General features: G+C 52.1%; 2 protein-coding genes across 9 annotated transcripts in view; one reads left to right on the top strand and one right to left on the bottom strand.

Moving 5' to 3' along the window:
• Window positions 1-16,320, top strand: part of LOC117222493 (uncharacterized) — a 312,588-nt gene extending 296,268 nt beyond the window's left edge. For all 3 annotated transcript variants that reach the window (XM_076522875.1, XM_076522870.1, XM_033474218.2), the window contains 2 exons: window positions 1,380-2,145; window positions 12,839-16,320. In XM_076522875.1, the coding sequence (XP_076378990.1) occupies window positions 1,978-2,145; window positions 12,839-14,215 (1,545 nt within the window). In that variant the 5' untranslated portion in view covers window positions 1,380-1,977 and the 3' untranslated portion in view covers window positions 14,216-16,320. The remainder of the gene's footprint in view (window positions 1-1,379; window positions 2,146-12,838) is intronic.
• LOC117222115 (E3 ubiquitin-protein ligase MYCBP2) overlaps window positions 1-16,687 on the bottom strand; it is a 409,723-nt gene that overhangs the window by 381,570 nt on the left and 11,466 nt on the right. The window lies entirely within an intron of this gene.

Raw genomic sequence — 16,687 nt, 5'->3', positions numbered from 1 at the left:
TCGCCACTCGAGTGCAAAGGGTTAATACAACATGTTGACAGGCATAAAAGATGTCTATGAAAGTAGAAACGATCTTCTTTACGAAGATCATTTTAATAAACAGTAACCTAACAATTGTTTTCCGAGATTATTGTCTAACACTTCTAGTACCACGTCGATCACACAAGTGTGACGCTAAGTTTTTACTAGATTTGGAAATTCATCTTTTTAAGTCTAATATTCCCTACAGCGAATTTTAACTTTTTAGTTTCAGTTTTGTTAATTTAGAGTCAATAAATGAGCCGTTTATTTTGAAAGTGGCATAAGTCACTTTACCGTAATAAAAAGTGGTAATTTTTTAATGTTTATACGAAATTATTTATACTGAGAAAGATATCAGTATCCTGAGATAACAAATACAAATAAATCTTCTCGAAAGTTAGCATTTGCGTTAAAACGCAAACCCTTAAATATATATATTATATAATATTATTATATTATATAATATTATATATATATATATATATATATATATATATATATATATATATAAAATAATATAATTATTATATTATATACATAAATATCGACTTAAAAACAAAGTGACTTATGCCACTTTCAAAAGAAACGGCTCAAACGGCACTTAACATGTTACAAGCAGACAATCGAACCGAGCTATCTGTGTGCGAATAAATTACCGGAGGTCTGCTCCGTTCGCGATTTATTAAGACGATTCAGACGTCGCGTAAGAAATGAATGCGGTGATTATTCGAGCGAGAATTTCGAGAAAATCACCAGCGAGCGCAGATCGCGTCGGTTGTCCTGGTTCCGATAAAGCCGCGCGGCGCGACAACGTCGCCGATAACGGCGACGGAACGTAGCGAAACGTTCATAATTAGTCATGCGAGGGTACACAGAGCAGAAGGAGCACTATTGTCGCGCGAGATTACGTGGTTGTCGTCGCAACGAGATCACGGAGGATTTTCCATCGCGCCAGTGATTCGCTGTCGCGCGGAAACGATAGAACGCCGCCGTGCCGCGTTCTCGTCTCGTCGAATAAAAATCGAAAAACCGTGAACGGGCTCGAGGAGGAGGAGGAGGAGGGAGGCGGTCGGAAATAAAAAGAAAAGAAAAAGGAGAGAAGACGAAGAAGCTACATTCGCGATTACGTATGGAGGAGATACATTACGGGACGATAACGACGTCGGGCCGTAGCGGGTCGATTTATCAAACCGGGCCCGCGTCGACGAAAAATCTCCTCTTCTCGCGAGGAGCGCGAGAAAAAGGGAGGAACGCGACGGGGAGAAAAAGGAATCGTTAGAATCCGCTTTTGGGGCGTAGGCACCCCGGCGGGGAAGCGATTCGAGGAGAATCTGACCATTTTTCTGTCGTTCTTCCAGCTGGACCGGCGTCGAACGAGAAAATAGAAATCCGGCGAGGGTGGCCGGGATGTTGAACGCCGCCGCCGCGAGACACCATGGAAGCGTTCGGATGCTACGACGAGAACCCCGTGGAATAACGAGGATGGAGTCGTAGTAAGGGGCCGCTTCGCGAACGGCTCGGATGACGACCGGTGCATATTCGGAGGGTTCCGATCGTGAAAAAGTGTGGTGATCCTGAATGGCAATATGACCGACAGGATCACGTAGTGCGGTGCGACGTGTCTGCTGCGACACGGTACGACGACCTGTTCTCTTTCAGCGAGTGCCAAGTGAACGGTGGTGCGCGAATCGTGTTTCGACCTATAGAGAGGATCACGCGGTGGGGTCGTCGGGCCAGTGTGATTCGATTCGCCGGGGGATCCAAGCCGCAGACATGCCGGGACAACGTGGTCCCGGTCGGCTCGGCGTAGAATCAGCTGGCATCGACTCGGTGTGAATGTGTCGGGGACGGGGGTGAGAAGCAGAAGGGACTAAGAAGCGCGGGGGAGGAAAGGCAAGGAAAGGCAAAGCAAGGGAACGCGACGGGACGAGACGAGAAGAGGTTGTGGCGCACAAAATGGGAGCAGCCTGGCGGGAGTTCGTGCTGGGAAGCGTGATCCTTGGACTTTTTTCGAGTAGCCTGCTGAAGGGCGTGCTGACCAACTCGACGAACAGGTGCGACTATCCGCCGTGCAACTGCGACCATCATGGCCGGCTGACCTGCGACTGTAAAAACGAGGGAGAGGTATGTTTTGTCCAGCCATAAACGTAACTAACGAAACGCTTTTATTTCGGCGACCCATCCGATCGTCGTCCGGAGGTAGGTAGACCCGGCCGAACGAAACACAAATAAACTGTCCGAAAAGAAGGGATTTATAGGGGTTAGTTTAACGGGGGGGGGGAGGAAGGTAGGCCGTTCTAAATCTCGTCGCGCGCCGTACACCCTCCGGATAGGAGAGAAACTTGTAGCCTGGTTGGTCGAGCGCGAAATAGCCCATCGCGTTTAACTCGGTTCCTTTCGTTTCGTCGATTTCATTTCTTGCCGGTGGCCCAGGAGAGCCATACACCTCGGGCCAATCGCCGGCTCGGATCTCTCACCCCGGCCGTTTCCTTCCCCTGCAGGATCCGTCCGACGTGCTATTCTCTCCCGTCTGGCACGTTCCTCGCTCCCCTTCTTTCCCACGAATTCATTGAGAAACCGCGGCCCGTCGTCTCTATCTCCCGAAAAATCGCGGACAATGCGACACCCAGGCTCCGGCGGAGCTCCTTTGTTCCGGGCAGGCCGCTCTCCTCCATCTCCGAATTATCGGGGAAAGATAACGAGTGGATCCAGCCCGCGGTCGGACCACGTACCACACCGCGTCACGATTTCCAACGGGATAACCGTCGGCCAAACCGTCGGGCTAACGGAAAGGGGACTATTCGTGTCTCGTGCGCCGACACCCATCCCACCCCCTCCCCGTCCAATCGCCGTTCCATCATCCCGCCGATTAACTGCGGCCAGACGCGGTGCGAAGAAATAGAGAGCCGCAAGTAGAGGTTGTCAAAATAAAAGCGGAAGACAAGGGAGAAGCTTAATCTCCGCCGCCGCGGAGGGGTTCCCGCGTAAATTGCGAGGGCGGTGCAGCCGGCTCACGCGGAGATACAGCCTGCCGCGGCGGGGTGGGGAGGGGTGGGCAAAGCCTCCATAAATTAGAGCGTGTTTACGCAAATCGCAGGCCAGACATCGTCTGGCAGGTAGGTAAGGTGCTAGGCCGCTTGTCTGCCCCTCCTCCCGCTACCTCTCCCGCCGCCTGACACGACTCCCTTCGTCCTGTTCCCGGATATTTATTATACCGGACTGGCACAGGTATACCGGCCCCAACTCCGGCCTCCCCCGGCCCCGGCCTCGGTCGAGGAAAAATAGTATGCGCCGAGAAAAATGAAAGCCACCCCTGACGGATCGCGGTTATGTGAACGCGAACATCGTTCTCAGCCGCGCTCTCCTCCAAATTTCCCGACCTTTCTGCTGTTCCAGCCGACTCGCCTGGCGTTCCCACGTTCTAGGCGAGCTCGGTCGTATTCGCCTCTTAGGTGATAATCGAGAACCGGTCGTGGGTTGTGACCAATTGCTGTGCCTTTCGGTTCGATCTCGAGCAGAATTCACGTTATATCCATCGAGTAACGCATATTGGATTTTTCAATCGAGAAATAAACAAAGCAGAAGAATAGAAAAAGTTTAATGCGTCTTATTCGATAAGCATAGTTTTAATATTATATACCCTATATTATATTATATATATTATATTATATATTATATATATTATTATATATATTATATATTATTATATTATATTATATATATATATATATATTATACTATATACTATATATTATATTTTATACCCTATACCGCCGACAGTCCTTAGAAAACCGTCGCAATCCGGATCTGTATTCACAGCAAAATTCGCAGTTTAAACCGAGCCACGGATGCAGTCACGCGACGGTCGAGGACACGTTCACGGTCCGAATTTTTGGCCAGCGATAAAGTCCAAGATAACGGCGAGGATAAGGATAATCGAGAATCCAGGCAGCCGTGCGAAAAGAATGAACTGTGCGTCCGACAGGATTCCCGAAGAAGCCCCGTCCGCGGCGGTTCGATTCGCTCGTGGCGCACGCGGGAATACATCGGGACAGAAAGAGATCGAACTGAAAACGAGGTTCGACGTGCCCGGAATTAATCGGCACGATCGTCGGACGTAAACGCCGAACAGTTTCATGCCGATCCTAGGACTCATCGCGTATGCGAGGGGGAGTTGGCTGGGGCCGTTGAAAGAGGACTCAGCAGATTTAACGAACTCTCGCTTATGGAAAGCCGGCGTGTAATCAAACAGCTTCATCCCCCCGGCCCCACCCCCGGAATTATTCGGGTCAGCGTAATTCGAACTTTATCGGAAGCGGGTCTCGTTCCGAAACAGGATCATCCATTACCACCGGTAGCCGGTGAATTCGTCGGTGTGTTTATCGGGCAGCCTTGGGAGGCGTGTTAACGCGGTCGAGATAGAACGTTCTTTGTCCCGGGCGGAGACGGGGTCCGCCGTTGCGCCACACACGGTGTGTACACCACGGCCCGCACAATGCCATAAACTCGATCCGTAAAACTGCGGCCCGTGACGAAATGACCGCGGGAAGTAAGCGCGAGCAGCGGTTACGCGGTGGAAACCAATCGGCGCGGTCGGATCCCGGCGTTTCCTGGTGGTCGCCATCTTTGCCAGCACGATCGGACGGGCTCTCCGACGACCAAAAGACCGAGATCGTATCACCGATATCAGGTCGGATCAGCGAGCTTCGACCCGGAGAGCGGGCATCGATTAGAGATCACGTAACCATCGGGGATCCGCATAAATTGCGCGGGCGCGGTATTTACGGACACAGGTTTCTGCCCCGCTCGTGTTTATTTTCGCCGGCCCGCAAAGGAGGCTCTCTCTCGCTCATCGAGCGAAATTTACGTTTCCTGTCCGAACCGGCGAGAAATCCGTTCGAGACGCGTGCTCTCTCGCGACACCGCGTAGGCGCCGCGTGTCGCGTGCGCGGATAACGGAAGTGGTCGTCGGGGTCTCGTGTTGGATAAGCCGCGGATCGAGTGTCCGTATCGATGATCGCCCGCGGCTCCCGGATTCTGCGAAACTGTGTAACCGAGTTGACAACAACGACCCCAAGGACGCCGGTCGTTTCGATCGTTCCGATCGGTCGGCCGAGAACTCGCGCGGATAACGACGACGATTCCGCGGCCGAGATGATCGTGTGTCGTCCGTATAAAAGTTCGAGCCGGTGTGGAAACAAAGCGCCGAAGAAGGACCGAGGGGCTCGACTGTTTCAGCCCCCCGAGGCGGTGGTCCGCTCTCGGACGTTTTCTTTGAGAGACCGTTGAACCCGCCTTAGCCCGAAGCCTAACGCGGCGCTAATAGCTAATTGCCAATTACGGCGAGAAATTCGAGGCGACGGATGAATGATGAATAAAGGGTGCAAGGTTTCGCGATGTCCGTCCAGTTCTAATGGGAAGACGGCGATGGTGGAGAAGCGGGGCCGAGAAGAGAGGACGCTCGAAGAAAGGCACAATATATTCCATGAAAACTCGTTTCTGGAAAACCTAGAGCCAGCATCCGCGGTAGGGAAGAAAGATAAGCAGAGCGGCGGGAGAAGCGAGAGAGCAAGAGAAAGAGGCGGGAAGTTCTATAATGCATAGCGGGCCCGTGCGAGTTCTATCGTGGATTTCGCATAATAGAGCCGGCGTTTCACGAACACGCTCAGCCAATTTGTCGCGCCGTCAACTCGTGACTGCGAATATATCGAGAGTGGACGTCTCGGTCGGACTCCTTCTCTCACACACGTACTCTTTCTCTCTCTCTCTCTTTCTTCCTCTTCCATTTTCTTCGCCACTTTTCCATTTCCTCGCCTTGGAGCCACTTACTCGGACCCATTATCCGCGACCTGTCATCCTCTTCCGCCGCGAGAGAGATACGTAAAATCATTACCGCCGCGTTATCGCCCGCGCTCGTAATCTTGCGAAACAGCGCGCGAGCGAGAGGCGCTCGTGTTAAGAGATCGTCCCGGACGGAAGAATGTCCGCGCATCGGCGACCGTTCCGCCTCGAGATCAGAAGCGATATCGCGCGCGAGAAAAAGCCACGGGCGGAGAGGCTCGGGTGGCGCGGCGCGCGCGCGGGGGTGCAGAGTTGTTAAGCGCCCCGACGGCCGGTGAATAATTGACTGGCTCGTAAATAATTAAAGGCAACCTTTTAGCGAATACCAGGCTTAAACTCGTCGTCCGCTTTCCATGTAACGAGGCGCGACGAGGCGAGGCGAGGCACGAAAGGACGAAACAAAGAACAGGTCGGAGGCTGCGCTCGCTCGTGTAAAAGTAACAGCTGTAAGCAGTCGTTCGGCGAACGAGAAGCTGCTTCGGTTATGAAAATTCTTGGGAAAATGGAAACTCAATGCGCAGAAACCGGCGCCAGCACACGCCGAGGCCGTAGAACGAAACGACCGTTTTGCGACCGGGAAACGTCGATTCTTGGGACAACGAGCCATTTCGGCAGCGACTTTGCCGAGAGCCAATGAAACTCGAAGACGACGCGAGCGTAAATGGATTCGGCGTTACGAACAAATGCGACCCTGTTACATCGTAATTACATCGTAACGCTTGTTTCGTAATTTCTAATTACTTCGCGGTCGCTCTCGCGGCTCAGCGCGACTCACTTGTCAACTGTTCTCCATGTCCAAAGTCTTACAATTAATTAACCCTTCGCTGTTAAGCTTCCTGTGCGAAGCACGTGCTTCGCGTAATTTCCAAACGACTGTCGCCAAAAAATTATCGATACTATTGATAGAGATCAAAAAATTTCCGGATATAATTTGGACATTCTCGAGCATCGTTTTCTTTATTAGAACTCGATATCTCGCTTCCAGATATGTTCAATAAATTGTTAATACCACTTTTTTGAAAAAAAAGTGGGCCATTTTGATTCGGTGTAACAGCGGAGGATCAACCATTTGCCCTCGAATGGTGACCCTGGGGCGCCGTTGAAAATTCCTACACCATTTGTCCAAGTAGTTTTAACATGATCAAATTGCATTATATTCAAACAATTATTAAAAATGAAAAAGTACGTGCCAGCAAGTAATTCGGTCGGTCAATCTTATATCCATGCGACACGAAACTGATAGAAAAACCAAAGTACCATTGGTTGGACGAAGCGCCATAGTTTCCAAGTTAAAACAGCTTCGAACGCAAAGGGTTTAATGCCGATCTGCCGGCGAAGTTCAGGTGCGCGGAATCAACAGGAATTTCCGTCCGGAATGAAAAAGCTCGGATGAAAAATGCAGCCGGCAGTCGACGAGATGCGAGACAATGCCGAGGAGCGGAGTTCCCCGCGAAGGAAATTGTTTCGCATAAATCCTTTATAGATCGTAAAAAGTGTCTGGTCGTCGCTCCGCCCTCGGCCCAGCCGCGTCCGCCGACGGGGACGCAGGACCGCCGCTTAATCCGCCATTACGTCGATTACATTTTCACTTTCATTTCGGGCGGCGGCGGCTCGAGCAATTGTTCTCGCAGCCGTCGACGCGCTTCGACGCCTCCCCGGCTCCGATCATGCGACGAGGAGGATCCGATCGAAGGAGAAAATAATAATTCAGCGGGCCCGGGCGCTCGCTCGAAGGAAGACGAAGAAGCTGCGCTCGATCCCCGAGGGGATCACCGTCGATCCGAGTAATCAGGAAACGTTCCCCCGGCGCGCAGGAGTCGCGCACGCGGTTCCCTCTTCCTTCGGCTTCAGGATCGCGAGAACGGATGCAGAGAATGCATACATGCATACGCCAGGCGTCGTCGCACGCTCGACGGAGTTACACGCGCCGCGGAGGAATATGGCTTAAGGTCGATTCACAGCGGAGCGACGATCGCGATCGATAATATATGAATTAATAATATATGAATATATATTGAATGAATATATATGAATATATATGAATATAATAATATATGAATTCGTGAATATTTTTAGACATCTGATAAAAAAAGAAACGTCGACCATACTTAGAACGACCATCAAAGAGGAAAACTGAGATTGTACACGTGCACGTGTCGCGAATTTAACACGTCAAGCCTATCTCGAAGAAATCTGTTGGCAGGCGTCGATGTTTGAAGAAAAATAAATAATTCCTTCTTTCGACGCGCCTTTTTGATCAGTAACGAAGCTGTGACAGAGACGCGTCGCAGCGGACGTCTACGTGTTAACCCTTTGCCGTCGGAGCTATTTTAATTCGAAATCCAAAACATGTTTTCTGATCTACAGTATTTCCATTTTGGATAATTCAGTACGATTTATTCGTATGAAATTGAGCCTATTGGCACGTAGAATACTTGCAATTTTAACAGCTTTTTTTTTACATATGAATTAATCTGATGCTGTTACAATTATTTAGAAAAATAGTATAGCAATTTTATATATAATAGTATATATATATATACTACTTATATATTATACTACTACTATATATTATACTACTTATATATCATATAATACTTTATATATATATAAATAGTATAGCAATTTAATAGTATAGCGCCTCCGAGTCACCACTCGAGCGCAAAGAGTTAAACTATGACAACGCGACCATGAACATTTTTTTTGTTTAGTACGCGCCTAACGGAGGATCAAACTTTTTTTCTCCCCCGCCTCGGTCCGCGTTGTTCGTTGTCGCTGACGCGGGACGTTTTGGCTTTCCGCCAGCAGATTTTCATTTACGCCGCTAACAGATGACAAAGCATTCGTCGCCCTAATTGCTCGGCCTTCCCGACGAGTACACGAAAGAAAGATCCCGGAATGAGATTCTAAATGGAAACTTGTTTCCAGTGTGAAGCAAGCCTTACCCGCCGCGGAGAACTGCGCGCGGAGGGTTACGCGAGGGGCCGAATAAAAGCGAGCCGTTAAAACGGAATATCGCGTCTTCGTTGTGTTTCCCTCGGTCCGGCCCGCCCAGGCCCGACGCTGTCAGCCCCGCTTTTCCCGCCGCCGCTTCTCCCCGGAGAGACTGCGCGACGCGAGGCTGCCGCGAAATAAAATTCAGACTCCCGTGGCGGCACCCACACCCGCGCGCTCTCTTATCCGGGAATCGCGTTCGCGAATATTCCGATATTACGCGTTCGTCGAACTTTAATGAAGTTCCCCCCGCGAAGGCGAGCGGAAACGCTTACGGTTGTTCCGCCGGTGACGATTGTTCCGCGGGTGAAAAACGAGCCGCGCGTTACGCCGGACAGCCCCGTGTTCGGCGGCCGGCGGTACAACGTTCTGTTCCCCGCGTCCCACGGAATTGTGCGTCGGGAATTGGTACGGAACAATGAGACGCGAACAAAGGTCGGACAGGGCTGGGAACGGGCCGAGAGCGGGGGTGGCACAGACCGACGGCCGATCGCAAGACGGTGAAGCGCCGTGGGTACCTGAGAAAAAGGGCCGCTCTTGGTCCCTTTATTTTCGTCCGTTTCCTCTTTCACCTATTCACCGGGCTTCAACCCTTCCCGCGCGGCCGTTATGATTACCCAGCGCTAATGTTTGCGCTTCGTGCGCTCCGTCGCCGAAGAATGAACGCTAATCGCGGCCGTCCTGCCGCGTCCCTGTGCGCGCCTGTTCTTTTTCAAGCTGCCAAAATCCGAGCAGATTATTCCGTCGCGAGCACAAAAAAAGCTGTGCTCCGGTTCGCTACATCCCGCGTGCGGGCCAGTTCAGAAAGGTGGTCTACATCTCGCGGAGAAACGGGATTCGCCGACCCTCCTGTTGCCTCCGCTCCTGGATTCGAAACGAATTTTCGAACGACCACGGCCGGATATGATTCCCCGCGACGAGATATTCTCGGATACACGCGCCGTCGTTTTGTAAAAATCGTGCGTCGCGTTTCAGATAATACGGGCCGCGCGATAAGCAGCCGACAACGGGAGCGTTTCTCGGCTACGACGTTCAAAAGCGGGGGGGAACTCGAATTTCGCCGAATTTCCCCCGGCCCTGTTTTCCCAAGTCTACGAAAGCTGGCATTTGTTATTCATTTATTCATGACTGGGAACCTTCAAATCGCGGAGACGGCGCGTAAGAGAGCGCCCGGCTACAGCGAAAAGAACACCGCGTGCGGCCGGGCCCGCGCGCGACAGAGGAATAAAAGTTGAGGAGAACGAGAGCTGGATAAAAAGGAAACGCTCGTTAGTGCACGGAGCCCGGCGCCGAAGCTAGTGTTTCATCGGATTCTGCCCAGCGCCGTTCTCGAAACGCGAGCAAGAACTTGATATTAATGCCGGACTAGAAGATAGTTGATAACAAAGTACGAGCGATCTCAGATAACACGGCGCGTAGCCGTGGAATAGAAATCGATTAACGCGTCCCTCTCGGGAGGGGGGTAGGGGGTGGCGATTGCGCGAATGCGGCGCAATTTCCTAGATTATTTCGAACGAAATTGCAATGAAGCAATTAGAAGGTAGACACCGCTATCGGAAAACATTCCGAGCTCCCTTTTTCATTTTCCTCGGCCACCGAGCGGTTCGTGATCGTCGTGCCAATGCGTAGAGGATCGTTCTACGACTCGCCGTTACACGCGAAATGGCGACGGCGAGGTAAGAGAAGTCGAGGAAACGAAACTGTTCGGCTGCGATATGATAACGGTCATTTAACAGATGATTTATCGTCCTGATATATTATACTAAACAGTCTTGCCAGCTTTTACACCGCGCGTATTTTACGTGCGTCGCGATTTATTTTTCATCGGTGGAAGCACGATGTCGTCGACTGTTTTCCATGTTCAAAGTCTTACGATTAATTAACCCTTCGCTGTTACGCTTCCTGTGCGAAGCACGTGCTTCGCGTAATTTCCAAACGACTGTCGCCAAAAGATTAACAATACTATTGATAAAGACCCAAAAATTTCCGAACATAATTTGAACGTTCTCGAGCATCGCTTTCTTTATTAGAACTCGATATCTCGCTTCTAGATATATTGAATAAATTGTTAATATCACTTTTTCAAAAAGAAAGTGGGTCATTTTGATTCGGTGTAACAGCGGAGAATTAACCATTTGCCCTCTCGAATGGCGACCCTGAGGCGCCGCTGAACATTGCTACACCATTTGTCCAAGTAGTTTTTACATGATTAAATAGCTTTATATTCAAACAGTTGTTAAAAATGAAAAAGTAAGAATGGTCTTGCTAGCTTTTACGCCGCGCGTATTTTACGTGCGTCGCGATTTATTTAAGCACGACTATAACAAAAGTTATAGCGCAACGAAGGGAACAGCTCCAATTAGAAAGCATTTTACCATAGCGACAACACGGGACGCGCGGTCATCTTTCAAGAGCCGGGTAAAGTGCAAAATCTCTGTTGTCCGTACGATCGGGCGATAACGCGGTCGTGTCGCGGCGGTTGATCTCCAATGAATCACCCGACATCGAGGAAATCGAACGTGACGCAGATTACCGAGAAGCGACTCGTTATCGGGACCTTTGTTAGCAAGAAAGTCGCGATAATCTCGCGTCCGAGCGCGAGGCGTGCGTGCCGAACGAAACCTGCCGGAACTTGGCTCGACGTGTACGCGCGGACCTTGTCTCTTGTCATCGATTGTTTAACGAACAAGGCGAACTCGAAGTACCAGGTGCAGTCGAGCAGTCGAGCTGCAACCAATGAATTAATAAAGACGCGTCGGAGAGGACGAGCGGACAGCTGGTCGCAAGCAGCGCATCCGCAGCTGAGTTAGCCGTAAAAATCGTCGACCCTCTTCCTCGCAACCGCCTCCTCTCGCGAGCGCCTCTTTTCAAAGGGCGGGAAATCAGAAGAATTGATAAAGAATCGACGACTCCGCGGCATTTTGTAAACGCGGTCTTAACGCCGGGAACACGTGTCGGCGAACGCTCGAAAATTGCACGGTTGCTTATCGAAACGCAGCGATTACCGTCGGCGAAAAAGCGCCGACTACTTCGTGACCGGGTCTCGTTAACAGCTGCGGATTTTCCGCGGACGGTTCCCGATGGAACTAGGAAGTGACCCGTCGTGGAATAGTTTCGCAAATGCTTCAGATAACAGCATCGACCTGGTTAATCGGCGATATCGTAGGCACGCGCGGCCCCGCGCCAGTTTTCATCGCTTTTATCAACGTCGCGACGCCGGTGCGAGCGAGCGTCATTTTTCAGCGAAACTGGTCCGCGGCTTGCACCGAGGTGTCGACCTCGCGACACTTACGAGCCGTCACGTTCCACGCTGAACTTATCCACCGTACAATTTAACTTCCGGACTGTCCCTGAGTTGACTACTCGGATCGGCCGAATAAGCGTCCCCGTAGTTCGTGCCAGCGGATGACTTTGCGATTCCGCGTTTGCGAGGATCCCCGAACGCGCGACGACGGTTTATTCTTATTAAAGGAGCGCCGCGCGCTGCAGCAATTCGATTATAAACGAAAGGGAACGGGAAGTTTCCAGCGAACAGACGAGTGCAGTACACTCTTGAAAATGCTCGCGGGACCCGACACGCTTCCGTCGGAAACTCATATCGAACTTGTTTACATGCCGGCAATGCCTGTCCTCCGATTCCCTTCGCGTCTTCGAATCGTCGCCTTCCGGCATAAATTCAATTCCCGGCAATAGGAAAAGTTAGGGGGATGTTTGAGCACAGATTATAATTTCCACGAGTCGGAACTAACTCCGTTCGCCGCTCCCGATCCGTAATATTTCCGCGGGAAACGGCGGCGTTCGACGGGGAAATGTACCTCGACCGGCGAATTAATATCGCCTCGCGGGAAGATAAACAGTTTCGCACGGTAAACACGATTTTTCCCCGAACAAGAATATTGCAAAACTCGCGGCGTAAAGACCGGGAACGGGGGATATCTGTGAAACGGGACGACTGACGACCGGTGCTCTCGTTTGATTTCAGGAGCTTGTGTTGACCACGGACGGGGACAGAAGGCTGAGCCCGCATACGAGCAGAATAGTGGTGAGCAACTGTTCGTCCGTGATCCTGGCGAACTCGAGCCTGGCGTCGATGACGGGGCTGCGCTCGGTGGACCTGGTGAACGTGGCGAACCTGAGCCTGGTCAAGCAGAGCTTCGAGCTCTCGTCGCACAGCGCCCGGACCCGGACCCGGATCACCGTGAGAAACAGCAGCATCGACACGATGCCGAGCTTCGTGTTCCGCGGGGACGTCGAGGCGATTAGCTTCGAGAACGTGAGGATCGGCCAGTTGAGCGCGTTCTCGTTCGCGAACCTCGTGCAAACGGAAACGCTGCGGCTGGAGAACTGCCGGATCGACAGCATGGAGGCGCAAGCGTTCAAGAAGTTCGACGTCGGCTACCTGCACGTGATCGGCGGCAGTTTCGGCGATCAGGTGCCGAGTAGAACGATGAACGACATCGAAGTCTATCACAAGTTCATGCTGGACGGCGTGAAAATGGGCACGGTGCGAAGCGACGCGTTCATCGTGCGAAGCCCGCAAACGGTAGCCATCCAGAACTGTCTGGTCGACAGCCTGGAGAGCGAGGCTTTCGACGTGACCGCGCGCGGTGCGGTCATCCTCAAGAACAACACGTTCGGCAGTCTGGCCATCGGGGCGTTCCTCGGTATCCGAGCCGACCCCGAAGCGAGAACGCCGTCCGGCTCCCCGCCGGCGAGCCTGCACGATCTAATCTTCAAGAATAACAGCGTGGTGAATTTCGAGGAGGGCTCGATGATGTTCGACCGGGCCAGCTTCCGCCTGGAGCTCGACAACCTCCTGGTCGATCAGCCGTGCGACTGTCAGATGCTGCCCGTTTGGAAGAACAACATTCTCAATTACACGAACGTTTACTCGAGGCTCTACACCAGACAGAACTCCGTGCTGACGCCCACCACGTTCTCGAGCCAGGACTCGATCAGCGAGACGCCCGAGACGTTTCTGTGCACGGACGGCGAGGTGGACGGCGTCCCGACCAGCTTCGTCGACTACGAGACCCGTCATTGTTCCCTGGGCGGGTCGGTGATGATGCTCGCGATCGGGATCGCGGGCCTCCTAGTCCTACTGATCCTGCTGACCTGTCTGATCGTCTGGTGCTGCAGGAGGCGCCGTCGGAACAGCCGGAAGAAATGGATCAGCGTGCCGACGAACGCGCCCGACGTCGTCTCGAAGAAGAACGGGGTGATCGGCAGGGACACGGCCGCGTCGAACGCGCCGGTCGACAGCCGGATAACCATGGTGGTGCCCGACGGCAGGCTCTACAGGGAGACCGAGTTCCACGTGATCGTCGAGAAGGCGGAACCGTTGACGACCGAGTTGTAACGAGAGCCGTCGCGCGGCTCGATCGCAGCCGCGGCACCGCGAGACGACGAAGAACTCGAGTGGACGGACAGCCCGAGCCGATTCCGCGTGTACAAGCTCTGAACGGCGTCTCACACCGCCGCACGCGGTTTACGTACTCGGTGTTACCGAGAGAAGTGCGAAGACGCTTTCGTTGTTGTTCGACCAGCCGTGCGACCTCCTCGATCGGAAAAGCTCGCCGACGAGCTCGTACCAACGCGGTGGTTCCTCGACATTTTTCACGTACTATTTAACAATAAGTCGCGCGTCTTGGGAACGAATAGAGCGGGAGATCTTGGAATCCTATTGTTTTCAATTTAACCGACTAATCCTTTTAGTACAAGCCAGTTCGTAAGCTTCCATTCACATATCAGACGCGGCCGCCGATTATGCCGGCGCGGACACGACACGATGTCCGCACGTTCCTCTTGACGATTAAGAGCGTCCCCCCACTCCCCCCTACTGGACGAAGGTGTCCCGCGGATAATCGGCCCGCGATCTTAGTTTAAGTTTATCGTTTAAGTAGCTTTCGAGGGACGGAGGTTCCCACCCGAGCGACGACTGCGGCGATCAAGAAAGAAGAAGAGTCAGCGGGGAAAGTTCTGAATCGATTGATTCGTGGGAGAGACTCGTCGACGGGATTTCATGTTTTTCTGCGTCGGTGAACGCGGCAACGTTCTACCGGGTCTCCGAGTGGAAACTAACGTGTAACTGTTCGATCGAATTTAGCGAGGGTGCGGAATTCTTTCGGTCCGCCGGGGACCTTCGCTGAAGAAGCAGTGCCATTCCTATAAGAAACGCGAGTTCGTGTGTACGCTCGACGCGAAAGGACGTCCAAGAACGAGGTGGAAAGGTGAACGAACGCTGATAAACGAGAACACCGTGAACCACTGTTGTAACACCCTCTCTCAGAATTGATCGCGTTTCTCACTGTGCTTGTAACACAATAAAAATATTACCTGACATTCCTTGACAATACGGATATGAAATGAATCGATGAGACGTACGAAGCTGTGTAGTTCTAAGGGCCGAGCCGGAGGGCCGGCGACACAACGTCAAATTCTGCGAGAGCATCCTCGAACGGATTTTTCGCTCGGCGAGGAATGCGCGACCCCCGCGCGCGAACCGCCTAACCCTAATCCGCGGGATCGTTGGTTCGTTTGTATCGTTTTCTTTTTGTCACTGCGAAACGTTTATTTACGAGCTTGCGTCATCGCCGATGAATTGTTGTTATTGTTATCAGTTGCGATCAGTATCCGATATTGACGAACACGGGGGACGGACCTCTGCGGACGTTATCGGTTCGACTCGCGTACCCCTCCACCCCCTCCCAACCCCCTCTGATCTCGTAACGGGTCGGCCGATAAAGCGAGCGTAAATTCACTGCGACATCCGGAGCGCTATTACAAACCTAAGCATCTCAAGGTTCCGATGATTACCGAGCACTCGAGCGATGATCCGCGAGTCGCGCTGTTCTAGGAGACAGGTATTTCCCGCGGGGAATTCGAAGAAGACGGACACAGCTGATGCGACACGTTATCCGAAAGCGGAATGCAACGATCGCGGCATGCAGGCTCTATCCCGGGAGCCAGCAGCTATCTCTGTGCACGTGCGAGCAATGCATTATTGATGCGGACTTCGCGCGCCGAGACTCGCGGCGGCGTTGTTTCGGTTTCGCGGTCCGGAGCAGCCGGAGCAGGAATCGCTCACCTCGGAGCCTTTTCAGGTTGTTTGACGACCTCCGGAGCCCGGTGGCCTTGGGAGGCGTCGAGGCGCGACCGATTAACGGCGGCCCGCGAGAAGAAACTCGGGCCCCGCGGGAGCATGTGGGCCCGCGCACGCAATCATCATGCAGCACCGCGCGCGCGCGCGAATTCGATTTTCTAAGGACGGTTTAGTTGTAATTTATCGTGAGACTGTGATATATAAACGACAGCCGATTGTATAATTTGTTCTACGTCGATCGGGTCGCGGCGACCGTCGATCGCCAGAACCGGAGCGAAAGAGGAAACGAGAACGAGAGAGAATGCGTGTGCGCGAGTGAAAGTGACAGAGAAAATAAAGAAGCTGAGATGCGCATAGAACGACACGATTCGATCACTCGACGAATATTCTACCCCGCTCCTTCCTTTGTTTGTGCAATACAAGGGATAATTACGTCAAAGCCCGCAAGACGACCCTGTCGCAACGATCAATAATCATTTTCGGTCGCTCCAACAGCGGTTATGGAAGACCGTTTGATCAGCGTGTCATCCGATTGTACACGATGTTCCATCGAAAATGGTCTTGTCGGACGAAGCGTTCTTTTTTTGAATTCGGAAGGAACGAAGCGACGCCTATGCAATCAGTAATAAAGAAGGAGATAGCCCTTAACGAAAAGCTATTAATAACTAATACTAACTAACCGTCAACGGACGGTTTAGGTACAGGAAGATGATCTGTACCAAGATTATC

Source organism: Megalopta genalis, chromosome 1 (genome assembly GCF_051020955.1).
Source record: "Megalopta genalis isolate 19385.01 chromosome 1, iyMegGena1_principal, whole genome shotgun sequence".
Taxonomy (NCBI): domain Eukaryota; kingdom Metazoa; phylum Arthropoda; class Insecta; order Hymenoptera; family Halictidae; genus Megalopta; species Megalopta genalis.
The sequence above is the reverse complement of the archived record's forward strand: the minus strand, read 5'-3'. Positions and strand labels throughout refer to the sequence as shown.